General features: G+C 37.0%; 1 protein-coding gene across 6 annotated transcripts in view; it reads left to right on the top strand.

The window, feature by feature from the left end:
• ARMC3 (armadillo repeat containing 3) overlaps positions 1-14219 on the top strand; it is a 52567-nt gene that overhangs the window by 25093 nt on the left and 13255 nt on the right. For 5 of the 6 annotated variants that reach the window (XM_071735053.1, XM_071735052.1, XM_071735050.1 and 2 more), the window contains 2 exons: positions 10434-10683; positions 11818-11954. The exons of the other annotated variant lie outside the window; for it this stretch is intronic. In XM_071735053.1, the coding sequence (XP_071591154.1) occupies positions 10434-10683; positions 11818-11954 (387 nt within the window). The remainder of the gene's footprint in view (positions 1-10433; positions 10684-11817; positions 11955-14219) is intronic. 6 annotated transcript variants of the gene reach the window in all.

The following is a 14219-nucleotide window of genomic DNA, read 5'->3' as shown; positions in this document are numbered from 1 at the left end:
GTCAAATATGGTGGAGGTTTTGTAATTAGAACACCTGTTCACGATGAACGGGACAGAGACCAGCTTGTCATTTCACACAAGTCCCCAGGCAACCACAATTTGGCAAAAAAAAAAATTAAAAATAGTGAATTACTGTGTCCCTCATAGTATTTTAACCAAGGATCTAGAGCAGAAAAGAACATGAGTCCCATACAAACAGTTTAACTTTTCAGGTTTATTGGAAAACATGGATTTTTTGTATGATCTCTGTGGGAACACATAAAGATTACTATAAATAACTTCTAAAATATGCTCTAAGCATATACTCTCTAGCATACAATAAAGAAATTTTGTTATGTTTTTATTATGGGTTTAGCTCTGAGGTCAGAATTTGGTTCTGTGGTCTGCTTCTAAGAAGAAGAGAATTATGTTCAACTGGGTATTTACATCCACTTCACATTTTTTTAATCCAGAACACTAACTTGCTTTATTGGAAACTGTATACAGTTACTTGGACAGCAGAATGCCATTTTAAAGAATCTTTGAAATCTGCCTCTTTTTGATGTGTCCAAGCATCAGGAAATGTACAGTCATTTCAATAGTACATATTATGCACGAATTGAAAAATTGCACATGAACCAAGAAACAGCAGTGCCATCTATTGGACTAAAACATAAGCTATTCTCTGTTACACAGCTAACTGCAGTACAAACATTTTATTTCAGCCTCTACCTATTTTTCCCATTTAAAGTATAATCAGTTAATTTCATTTTTCATGCATTTGGGGTAAGCTAATATAAGTATACTTATATTTAAGTATGATATTAGTTAGAAGTAACACAGAAATAAGATGTCGAGTGTACCAGTTAAACATTAATTTGAGCAATTCTTTTCTTCTGTATAGTTGTAGCAAAAATGCCATTTCTAATAGCTATTTTCATAAATCTGGAAATGTCTGAATTCTGGACACCTGTGGACTTACCACTAAAGAAAAACATATGCTCTGAAATTCAGAACTTTACTGGACATAAAAACTAATTAACAGCCTCAATAATATTTGTCTTAAATTGTTTATTTTAAGTGCAAAATTTATAGCATTCAGTTAGAGTTTGGTCTGAGGGAAGAAGGAAAGGGATGTTTTTTGTTCAGCTGTGCTAAGGGCTGCAGGAAATTGTGGTACATGACAGGCTTAACGATCTAACAGAATATTACGCCCAAGGTTTATAATTGGTGTAGTGTTACATATTTCTAAATATTGTATTTGGATTCCAGATTGTAAAATGTAATCCCAAAATCAGCAAGCCCTGTGTTATTTACCTTCCTATATCTTTAATTCTTCGTAGAAGAGCCTATTTTTAAGAAAATTATGACCAGGCATTATCACTGCATCTGAATGTGGGGCTTTCTAAAATGTATCAGTATTTCCAACATCTGGGAGTAGGCAGGGAGAAGAGGATAGGCTGGGAACTCATTGGTGATGGGCAGTGCCCAGTGAGGAGAAAATTAATCGTTCCATAGACTTCAGTGGGTGTTGCATCTGTTCCAAACTGAAATCCATGTACCAGTCTAATGACCCAAAATATACCCTCAGTCTGTTCTGTGTGGATAATGCTCACCTAGAGTGAGAGTCTCCCACCTTCTTAAACTGAGATTTTCAGTATCTACAATGGATTATTATTATTATTTTCAAGACGGGTATGGCTCTCAAGGAATAAATTTAAACCTTGTCCAGTACTCTTACATTTCAGGTTTTGTTATTATCATTAGGAAGTAATTAGTGTCATTATGTAGTAATATCACTAGGTAGCAATCTTCCCTATTAGAAAATGTGAATTGTAATCATAGGTTTTCTCTTGTAAGACTGTACATGGAATCTAATTCACAAAAGTAGATCAGCACTGAAGCATTGGTAATACATAAGACATTTGCATGAATGGATGTGTTAGCTCATGAGAAAAGGAACAAAAATTTCTAGTACATGAGAGCTGCACTTGAGAACGGAAATAGGTAATAAACCAGTGAATAGTTTTTTTCTTTTTTATGGTTAACAGTTTATAACATAAGTTTGTATTTCTGAGAGAGGAAATCAACAATAGAATGCCTCTAGCTGTATTGTGTAAAGGTAGCATGTTTTAATACTGACCCCTAGTGACAGAATTCTATTTTTGAGCTACTGTGCTGCAATGTAAAGGGATTTTGTTGGATTTAGTGCTTTGTGTTATTATTTTTTTCAGTAGCACTCACTCTGCTGAGCCTTATGCAAATACAAACATTTAACTCCTGCCATGAACAGATTCCTGGTTTGACTTTCTCTTACTGTATATCCATAGTATCATGGGTGCTTTCTAAAGAAAAAGACAACACAGTCATTACTCACTTCAAAATTCTTTATGGTAAATTTCTCTCGTAGCAGAAAAGCTGAATCAAGGCCTAATGTTGGGATGTCTTTCAGAAATGGGGTCCTACTATGACTTTAGCACCACATCAGATGGCTGATAGGGAACTTGTGGACAGTACCCTCAGTCATGCTCTGCTGACAGGTGCAAAATGTTTCACTCAGCCAGCAGTTGGTTTCCTCTCTTGAATTTGTGAAGGTGTGGCTATATGGAAAAGTCCCTCTATAGACTCTGACACTGTAGCTGCATTTTATTCTCAGTTCAGCTCCTCTTTCACAGAAAAGTTATGCATTTTCTTGTTTGTTTTGTTTTAAACTGTTGCCTATCAGGGGTTATATTGAAGACAGAGAATACTGTAGAATATTTGTCACTGTTGAACACAAACCTCGTTGCAACATCCTAAAGTGCATGAGAAGTGTACCTAAAGTTGTTTCAGACAGAAAACACTTCTAAGCTGGGATAAGGGTAACTGTATAGAAGTTCTTCCTGTTATAGATGTAGCAAAGTCTTTTGGGCTGTTTTTGCTCTCTTACCTGCAAAGCCTTGCAGTATAATCACTGTTTATATTAGCTGTGTAAGTCTGGAATTTCACTTGAAGCGTGTGTGTTGTCACCTGTAACTTCCCATGGCAGATTTCTGTGGCATCAAGTGAAACATTTTTCTTCCTTGATGGAGGCTTCTAAGCCTGGGGGAGAAAACAGCATTTATGTAGTAGCAGAAATACAATGACCTTCTGGAGTGTGTATCCCAAAAATCACATTCAGTGATATGCAGTGAGATGAATTACACTTTTTACAAGTTAGAAGTGACAAAAGTTATTTTACAGTTGAGTATATTTCAGACAAAAGTATTGGTGCTTTTGCATTAGTATTTCCTCTGTAATAAATTTCTAAATGAAATCAAATTATTTCACTTTTATGTTTTAACTTTTGTATAGTGTCAAGTTATTTAAGTTAAGTGTATATAAGGGGATTGCAGGATGATCTTGTAAACTTAATTCTGCCCTGCTGTGAATTTAATCTGTGCAGTGACTGTGGCATATTGTCTAACTGGACTGTCATACACACAAAGGGGTACAAATAACAATTCACAATTAACTTTAAACCTTCTGACTTGCAACTTCAGTAACTTTATCTTAACATAGTAGTATATGTGTACCTGAAGAGATTTAAAAGAGAAAACTAAAAGTGCTAATGTCTCTAATCTGAATTGTCGTAAGAGCTTAAACCTTCAGCAAGGCAAAACAGACAAAAAATTTCTGCCAGTTGATTTAAGTTCACATTTGCCAAAAAAAGACATCCAGAAGTGAAAGATGGGGTCAGATTTTCCACTCTGAGTACTGTTGGTAGAGGGTCTAATTTAGCACAGCTATTTTTTCTTCCTCAGCTGTTTTTTCCAGAGATGAGGAGCAGTTACTGCCTTCTGAGCCAAGTTGTTGTGTGAGGACCTTGCTTTGGCTTTTTCTTTCTTTCCCTTACACCTCCATGCAGGCTGCCCTAGCAAATCCTTAATGTTACCACTTGTTCTGCTTGTGTGTGGGTTTCAGACTCTCAACATTTGTGCTGAGTTATTGATTTTTGCATGTACTGCTTCTTGGATCAGAAAAAAGAGAGGGGGATAATTTCTTTGTCATGAGTTTATCCTGGCTGAAGCTAGATGGGATCTTTAAGGGGCAAAATGGTTTCAGTTGTTGAATTTCAAGCTTTGCTCATAATAGTGGAAGTGTCAGAAATTCATAATAAAGGCCACAAAAAATACTGTAATTGAAAGGTTCATATATCATTAGTAGTTAGTTCATTACCCATGTCCCCGAAATATTTTAAATTAGGCATACTACAATTTTAGAACTGAGATCTCTGGGACTTTGTCAGAGAAGTTCAAATGACAGACGTTAGATCTCTGTGCTTTGCTGAATGAGAGTCAGGTATTACTGTCTTTCCCAACCCAGACTAAGGTTTTATTGCTTCCAGACCAATGTTTATGTAGGTGTTGTTTGTTTATGTTTTAACAAGAAAAATAAAAAATAGGAATAGAGGGTTCAGTTTCTGAAATGAAAAATTAATATGGTTTGTTGATACTATCAGTATTTTTATTGTAGCACAATGTGGCCCCAAATTGTAGATCAGTCTCTTGTGCCAGATTATCTTACTCAGAATAAACATACTTATAAAAATAAACATACTTGACTTGTATAGTAAAGAAAGTAGAAGTAGTATTAGTCTTTAAATAAAATATGAGTCACTATACAACAACAGTCAATTGCATATGAAAATAAATAAATTGCAAAGTGAAATTTTTGGTAAATGCAGAAGAAATTTATTGGATGCGATTACTCTGATGCCATAACAAGGCAAATGAAGAACACTAATGTTTAAAGGATAAAAGGAGTATATTTCTTGAGGTTTTCCAAACTTCTGGCTCTGATAGTCTTTCTCAGTCAGAAATTACATAATAAAGCTGGATCAAAAATGCCTTGTGTGAAAAAGAAATCATGCGATTTAAAACAGATCGAGTTGATTTAAAAAATGTGTGTGTAATTGGATGCATAATTCTTGTGCATAATTTACATGCAATTATGTATGAAAATGAGATAATGCACAGGCATAAATGGCTAGCTGAGCACCTCACACATAATCAGAGTAATTTTGAACAGAAATGAAACATGCAGTTGCAAATACATTTGGAAAATGAAGTCCATAAGGCATCCAATGGCCTTTGTGAGGAGGAAAAATTTGATTTGTTTTTCTGAGGAGAAATTATGTTAAATCCTTAGTCAGAAGGGGGAAGTGAACAGCACAGAAGTAAACAAAAATATAATTCAACATAAATCCATTTATGTTCAGTTACGGTAGGAAAGGCAAAACCAAGCATACGTCACCATTTTTATGAAGTGTCACTCTCACTTGTCTAAATTAAGCACAGTCCACAGTAAACAGTGATGTGAAGCTGCACCACTGCCCTTCCCATCTTCTCTCCATGGGAGGTTGCTCAGGTTAGGGTGAGGGGGGCAGTCTCAGTGGTTTCTGTCAGGTTTTTGAACACTGAGCATTGCTTTCTCCATTAGACAAAATCTCCTTTTCGGGAGGAAAAGTAGGTGGACATTCCCTATGCACTGAGTAAATAATCTGTTATTTTTTGTGGCTGGGAAGCTCATTCAGAGACCAGAGCTACTATGCTTGATGTGATGCTTACAAAGAGGTGGTTCTTGCCCCAGAGAGTTTACAGTCCTAAAAATAAAATATAAACCCCACAAAGTTTAGATACATTTTTTACTAGTGATTGTTTTCACAACATTCTTCCAATTTCTGAGCTTTCCTATTGTACAGCAGCAAAATATTCAGTTTGGTGGAATTCTTGTGCATCTCCAAAGTATCTGTTTAAAAAAGTTTGTATTGTGAATTTTTTGGTAAGTATTTTACTGTCAAATTTTATTTTATTTTTGCATTAAAAAAGGTTAAGAAAACATTTGTTTTTCTCAAAGTATCTGCATTTATTCTTTGAGTCTTGAGTGATATTTTAGAGAATTTTCAAGAAAATATCTTAACTTCTTACAGTGTATATTTAAATGTAATAGTTTTAATACTTCTCATCTGACCTTTTAATGTTTGTTTTTCCTATGACAAAGGAATAGCAGAATTTGAATTCTATTTTAATCAGAACTTTACTGTTTCACTGCCTCCACATGGTTAAGGTCATTAGGATACTTGAACTATGAATACTCTGGTTAAGGTAAATGCCTAACCCTGCTAGGTTAGGCACTCAAATGATCATAACCATATGATTACAAATTATAACATTTTTTATTATTTTAATTTAATTTGAGCTCTGTGATTTGTGCATGTATTTGGCTGTTTTTTCTTGTTTCTTTTGTTTGTAATTCAAATAATCGGCTTCCTCTTTTCCAAAAAGCATAGTGATATTGCAAACATACCATCTTTTTTGTCTCCCCCTGTCACCATTGTCTTCTTTAATTTTCCCTAATCTTTTCTCTTCATGATTAGGGAAGTTGATGTATTTGAGGTTTGTACACAATATGAAGGAAAAGAGCTTTGGATTTGTGTAGTTTACTCCTTTTACACATCAAATAGTGTATACTTTTTTCCAGCTAAACCAAGGCTCCCTTCTTCCTTGATGATGTTGTCCTGTAATGAGAGCAGTGATAAAATGCACCACCTCAGAGGGATGTGTCTGAAGGAGTGTTCTGGAGGCAGGGAGGGAGGCTCGTGCTGATCTACATTAGGCAAAGACTGTTGGTTAAAGCTTCTTCCTCTTATTTTTGTTTCCTTGTAATAAAAAACCCACACCATATCTTACCCCAGGATGAAAGAGGAGGAGGACATCCATACTTAGATCTTTATGTTGAAGTATTTCAGCACCTTAAAAGCATAAGGATATTCATTCTTTCAGCTCCTTTCTGAGGTGGGGCATTGCTGTCTCTTTAGCCCAGGGTGACAGTGCTGTTCCTGTGTTCTCTGGAGGGCTATGGGGTAGGAGTGAGTTGAACTGTGGATTCCCTGTTCTTCCTTCTTCCCTCATAACCTCTTCTGTATTCATCTCTATTCCCAGGACACAGCCTTGCCCTCAATATTCGTGCCCTCTTAAAATCTTATTCTCAAAGGCATTGGTTACCTTCAGCTCTTGTTACCTGCTGTTGTCACTTCTAACATGAACTCTCTCTGCCTTGTGATCCATTGTGCTACTTGGTTAAACTATGCTCATGAAACTGTGCTTCAAAATTAATCTGAACAGAGGTAGAATGAAGGGTTGAAATAAATATGTATGATCTAAATCAGTGGTTCTCAACCTTTTTGAAGCTGAATGGCACTTGAGAAAATTGGCTGTGCTCTGTGTCTCACCAAGGTCAGCTCTGAACACACAAGGGGCTGCCACCTTGCTCTTTTGTTAAGTACTTGTGTACTTGCTGGCTTTATGGAAATTATAGTAAATCTGCTTATAATGTGATAGGCTACGTCATGTTGTTCTGTTCTATGTATCATCCTAGAAACAGTCTGTTAGGAACTATGTGTTTACTATGATTTCCTATGGGAAAATATGTGTGGTATTCAGTGTAGTATAGGAACAGTATGTTCTATACTTACTGCAAGAGTACTGGATATACTACGCTTGGGAAATGCAGAGATGCATTTGGTGAGTATTGGATCTGTCCCATAAATACTAGGATTTTTGTGTATCCATCAATTCAAATTGATTTGAAGCTTTGGGAGGCTTTTGTTGTGGTTTTGGTTTTGTTTTGCTTATTTGTTTGTTTTCCAATATGGCATGAGTGCACCTACAGTGTAATGCTGTAAATCTGGTAGCTTATGGGCATGACTTACTCTGCATGGCTGTGTGCATGTATGCTGAGTCTCTTCCACACTTTTCCAGCAGGTACATCTCCTCATTGTTACATGTGCTGTGAATGTGATGTCTTCCAGTAAACCTGTGATACGTATGGTCCATAGTTGATCTTTACACATTCAATCAACATGTCCAGGATTTCTCTGTGTACAGCAACTTGGATAGAGCCACAGCACTCTTGAAGCTGGAAATGTGGATAAAATTTTCATGGGGAAGAGAAGACAATATTACGTAGGATTCACTTCTGAACAGAGACTGAGGTGCTAGTCCTAAAGTTACTGGTGCTACAGGAAGATTAATTAGCCAAGAACAAACTGTCCATATACCTTTATGCTGTATCCAGGCTAGTAGTCACCATCCATCCCTGGATTGCTGCTGTTTTCCAACCTGGGAACTACTGCCTGCCTCCCAGCCTTCCTTACACCCGTTCCTCAGCACCACCACTGAGCTGCCATTGCTTTGTAGCTAAAGCAGAGATCAGGCTAACAAACCCTCTTAGTCTCTCCTGCTTCATTCCAGGTTTGCTCAGGCGTATCTGCATCCTCCCCTCTGAAAATGTAGTTGGGAAGTACTTGCACGAACATGAGTTCACAATAAGATCTATGTCATGTTGCCCATGGGATGGCCATCCCATTCATGATGGGATTATATGGCACAGGTTGGCATATATTCTACTGTCTGTCCTGTTTGCATGAGAGTGACTGTCAGCATTCACTGTTTCTCATGTATATAATACTAAGCTAGTGTTTATTTTGTAACTGTGTGAGCTACCAAAAGGTTAGATTTTGCTAAGATGCTCTTACAGTAAAAGTAAGATTTTTTCGTGTCCAGATTTCTCTTATTAATGTGTTGACAGCAATTCAGTAAAACTTAATTAAAAAGTACACTCTTCTGTTGTTGCAGTGCTCAGATAGGCTTGTATAGAGGTGGGAGGGTTTGTTATGTCTTTGGTATAGACAAAATGTACTAAAAGGGAATATGAAAAGCAGTTGCAATGAAAATTCAAATTGCCATCTGCACATTTCTATTGCTAACAATATTGCCAACTTTTGTTTAACAAACAGATGAGCCCAATGTAAAATTACTAAGAGCAGATAGTGAATTGGACATATGCCTCAAATCATTTGATCAGATTTTATATACAAACTCAGAAGGAAGACAACTCAATTTTTACTGTGTGCTGGTTTATAAAGACATTGGAAAAAATACCACTGAAATGAACATAAGGTGATCTAGAGAAATAAGTTGCTATTGCTTAGTAGAAAGCAAAGTTTTGGCAAGAAGGTCAACAGAAACGTGAAGTAAAGGAGTATCTTATGCCATTTGAAGTGAATTACATTTGTTTCATTAGTGGCTTTTGCCTATGGGAAAGAAACCAAAGAATACATAACAAGGTGCTAAGCCAGAAACATATGTCTTTTCAGATTTGTTAGAACATGGTAGTTTCCCCTCATCCAGGCCAGGTTCCTTTCTCAGGGTCTGCATCTGTTGTAATCAAGAGTTTATTACTATTATAAGCCATGTCACCAGCTGCTTTCAGATGTATTCGTAATCACAAGTACTAAATATGAAGTTGACCTTTTTTGGTTTTCTTCTAACTATTACTGTCCTGGTGAGTGATGGAAGCAGAATAGCAGTGTTTAACGTGCTCATAGGCCAGTTCATTCTGCTGTGACTGAGATGTAGGCCCACATGTCTACTCGTTTTGCAGCACATCAGATTTAATGTATTGGCAGATGTGTTGTCTAATAATGCAGCTGCCTGCACCTTCTGCTGTCTCCTGTCTAAAGTTTGTATTTCCCTAGTAGTCCTTTTTTGGCTCTTCTTTCTTGGCTGACCTCTAACATAAATCTATTAAATGATCCTTTAAAAAATCCCATCTGATCAGAACTTATCCATCCCAGCATTTGTCCAAGCACTGCTGAGGGGCAACACCCTTCAGCCATGGCTGCAATGGTCATCTGGGAGCAGAGGGAATATTTAAACAGGATCTGCTACTGAGAGACTCACTGATGTGTCACAGACAGCCCTGAACTCTCTGCACATGTGTCTGTTGTACCCCTGATGTCTAAATAAGCTTGTGTAAAGCCCACATGATACTTACTACATTGCACTGAACTGCACTGTGTACACCTACGCTGTGAATGACAGAAGCTTGCTGTGCTATAATTGTGCCACCTTAGTAGTATCCCATAAGAAAAATGTACCCAGACAGCACAAAGAGCAACAGCGTGATATTCCAGGCTCTATCAACCTCATTAGAAACTGTGCTAGAGTGATGAGGTAAAGAGGTGATGCTCTGCAGAGGCATTTGCCTGGAGCTAAAGCTACAGAAAATCTGCATCCTTTGAAAAGATGCAAGATTTCATTTGCTTGTTTGAAACTTAAGAAAGCATCTGTGTCCCAATATGTTAAAGAATAGACAATTTTGTAACGTGGTTTGTCTGCTTAGATTTTGCCTGTTGAGCTTCCCACTGTGATTCAAATATAGTTAATTAATCAGAAAGAAGGATGTCACCATTCAATTTTTTATTTCCATATCATCCTATAATTTAGAATATAAACACTTGTCTTGCAATTTATTGGAGGTAGGCAATATTTTATAGTCTTGAAAGGTAATACTAATTTACTTGAATAAATATAACACAGAACAAAAAATGGTTCTAAAATAACAAAGTTATTTTTTTTCTGTTTTGCTAGCTCTGTCGTTGAGGCTGGAGGATTTGAGCCATTAGTAAGTACTTTGAGTGCTCAGAGAGATGGAGCCATTGCCAATGCTGCCACAGTGCTGACCAATCTGGCTGAGCACGTGCCATTCCGTGCCAGGATCGGGAGCCAGGGGGTTATGAGTGCGCTCGCGGAGCCCTTGCGCTCCACCAACAGCCAAGTGCAGAGCAAAGCAGCGCTGGCTGTGGCTGTGTTTGGTGGTGATGCTGATGCAAGAACTGAGGTAAAACTGCTCTTCAAGGTTGTGGTTATTGATAATGTTTCTAGATACTGAGGTTAGTGTTCTACTTACCTAGAATCTTTGGATTATTTTGCCTGTCCTAAAAGTCCCACGTTGTCTATGAATCTTTTCATTCTAGGCTTGTGCAGCTAAACTTAGCTCAGTTGTTTAGCTTGGAACTTGGGAAGGGTTTTCTTTATTGAGTATTTTTACTGCTATACTTGCTTGCACCAAATTCAGCAGCTTCAGTGAGCTTTAACCAGGGCTATATCTTAATCCCCATGTTTATGAGCATTAAGCATTAAGGTTTCTTTGAGCTGCAACTGTCGGCTGAACTTCGAATATGAGAAGTTCTGTCCCCTTTACTCTCCCTCAGCGTTGTTCTGTTGCCCAATTTCAGGGCCTTTATGGCCATGTCTGACCATGATTAATAAGATACTGGATGTGCATAGAGTAAATGTCATTCAGACAAAACTCAAAATATAATTAATCTGTTGATCAGTGGCATCCAGCGAGTTCAACTTTTTGCTGTTTATCAATGGTCATATTTTCTTTTCATAAATATGGATGATGCTATGTGTGTTCACGTATCCTAAGCTGGCGTTTTCTCATGGGTCAAGGATTTTATTGGGAATATGAATAAGGGGCATAGATAATTAATCTACGTCTTTCAGTGTCCTTAAAATGTCTTTCTCTTCAAAAATCCAAATGAGAAATATTTCCTCCAGCCTGTATAGGAACGATACTGTAGCACACAAGAGAACAGGATGTTAATAAGATTGTCATACATAGAATACAATACAAATTCAAATATATTGTGATGTAAATTAGTTGCTAGGAGGCAAGAGAATATAGCAAAAGCTGTGGCAGTCTTGGGTTGCATAGTCTCTTCAGCTTCCACACTGCAATCTGATGACTGGAAAGCAAGGCAGAGCTGGAAGGGATGAGTGCCTTGTACCACTTTGAAGCTCGCTGCAGCTCCAGCCTGCTCAGGGTTCACGAAGTGGAGAATCCTCATAAATGGCCTAGCATAGGTTGTCTACAAGGCTTGAATGTTTTGGAAAGTAGATTTTCATGGTCTGTTCTTGCTGGGACAGATGAAATATATAAGTGGCAATGTCTTCATTTTTGTTATAGTTCAGAAATGCAGGTGGATTGGGACCACTCGTTGAATTGCTGTGTTCTAAGAATAAAGAAGTGAGAAGAAATGCCTGTTGGGCTGTTATGGTTTGTGCAAGTGATGAACAGACTGCTGTTGAGCTATGCAGGCTGGGGTGAGTAGAAATACTCTCAAGGAGCCAAGGGAAGGTTTTTTATGAGAGAAGTCTGTTAAGTTGATCCTTACATATTTATAACAGAATAACAAAGTTAAGCTATACTTTCTGGTAAGCAGAAACTACTTTTGCAACACAGATATTACAGATTAAATGGTATTGATTTTAAGTAACAAAAGTTTTAAGAAAAAATGCAAACCTGAAGAAGGAACTGTCTGTAATCATAAAAACATTTTTTATTTCTGTGACTAAGGCTTTAGGTTGAAGATGTGATTTTTATCAGTAAAATTAGGGACTACAGTGTCCCATAAATGTGAAACTCAGTATACAATAAATTGTACTTATTACACATAGGCTAAATTTTATTTGCAAATCTGGCTAACTGCAGGTATGCTGAACTGTCACATTAAATACACCATTTTATTCCTTCTTAGAAACTTCAAGTTCCATATATTAGTATTTGAATTAAGAAAGCTGTTTTAGATTACAGATACTATGGCACAGGGCTCCTTATAAGAGGTGAATCTTTACATAAATTAAAATATATGTAATTGCCCTGCTCCCTCTGCTGGACATTTCTCTGATTACTGCACAGATACTTAAAATCAATCTATGAGGGGATTTTGCAGAGCGACTATCTCAGAAATTTAGGTCTGGGTGTGATCCCAAAGGTGATGTTATCCATCTGCCCCACCATAAGGTTGAATCAGGTATGCTGATATATTTTTGCTTGTTAATTGTAAATTAAATTTCTGAGGGGGTTTCCAACTTTCTGAGGTAGCCTGTTCCTGTGCAGAGGTATCCTTACAATTAGAAGGGGTTTCTGAATTCTAAATATTCCTTACAATAAATCAATTTAGGTACATGTTGTTCTAATTTTACTGGGATTGACTAAATGCCTTTTAATAGCAATTTAAGTTTAACTTGCTGAATTCTCTTGTGTTTCATGTCTCTCTCACACTTCCTTTTCATGACAAAGTGAAAATGTAGAACTTACTTTTATTTTGAAATCTTGCATCATTTTGCTACACATCTCTGAATTTGTCTCATTTATGCCATCCTTAAGTGCGATCTCCCAGAGTGGATGAGGTACATCATACCACCATCAAATAAAGCTTAGTATTATTTGCTGTATCTTGCTTATAGCACTGTTCTATTTAATTCCTTCTTTTTGACAGTATCAGAGGGGGACTCTAATCTATGTGACCTTCTAGTTTGACAGCATGTTATTGATAATAATACATTAAGCATAATTTTTCAACCAGTCAGGCACTTCTTCATGCTATTTTCATGTAGATCATATTTCCCTGCCTTGCTCATGAGTATTCAAGTAGGAATATGTGAAAAGACCTATTAAAGTCAAAACATCTCTCAAAGTCAGCCCATATCTCACATCTACTTCTTCTGCCTATACATTTAGTCAGTTACCCTCTTACAGAAAGGATTAGATTGGCTTTGCATGATTTATACTTGACAAATACATAATGGCTATTTCTTACCATCTTATCTCTTGTTGCTTGCAAAATTGTTGTTTAATAATTTAATATGGTGTCCTTTGGACACTAAAATTTGGCAGAACGACCCCAATTATTTCCTTTTTCTTTCTGTTTCAAATCTAGGTACTACCTTTGCCCTTCTACACTCTCCTGGCATCTAGCCTGTACTCCCTGAATTTTCAAATATAATCATGAATAGTTCAAATGTTGCTTTTGATAGTTGATAGAGTAGTATGAGGTAAATCTCCTCAGGCACTGATAACTTTGTCTCTTCAAACTTATTCTAGACATATTAAGCCAACTGTTTCCACCTCCTTGTTAATATTACTGCCAGGCATCTGCTTGCAACCTTTTTATGAAAACTGAAGCAAAAAAGGCATCAGACACTTCAGTCTTTTTTGTACCATCTGTTACAAGTTTTCTTACCACACTGAGTAATAGGTCCACATTTTCCTCTCTGACTTGCAGCATATGAAACATTTATTTTTGTTTCAGTCCCTAAATAGTTGTATCTTGCTTTGCCTGTGGATCTTGCGATTTTTCCCTTATTTTTTCTTCGCAATTGGAAGTGTCATTATTTCCATTTCTGCATGAGTCCTTTTTTGGCTTTTGGGTCTTCACAGAATTTTTGATGCACCCACCTTTGTCCCTTTTGGGCTTGTCTTTCCTCCACATGAGGATTATGTGCCCTTGTGCCTGTAATGTCATCTGTCTTCAACACTGCAGTATTCATTAGGCTTTTCTTACTCATTTTCCCCTTTAAAATTCT

This window comes from Heliangelus exortis, chromosome 2, assembly GCF_036169615.1.
Source record: "Heliangelus exortis chromosome 2, bHelExo1.hap1, whole genome shotgun sequence".
Taxonomy (NCBI): Eukaryota; Metazoa; Chordata; class Aves; order Apodiformes; family Trochilidae; genus Heliangelus; species Heliangelus exortis.
The sequence above is the reverse complement of the archived record's forward strand: the minus strand, read 5'-3'. Positions and strand labels throughout refer to the sequence as shown.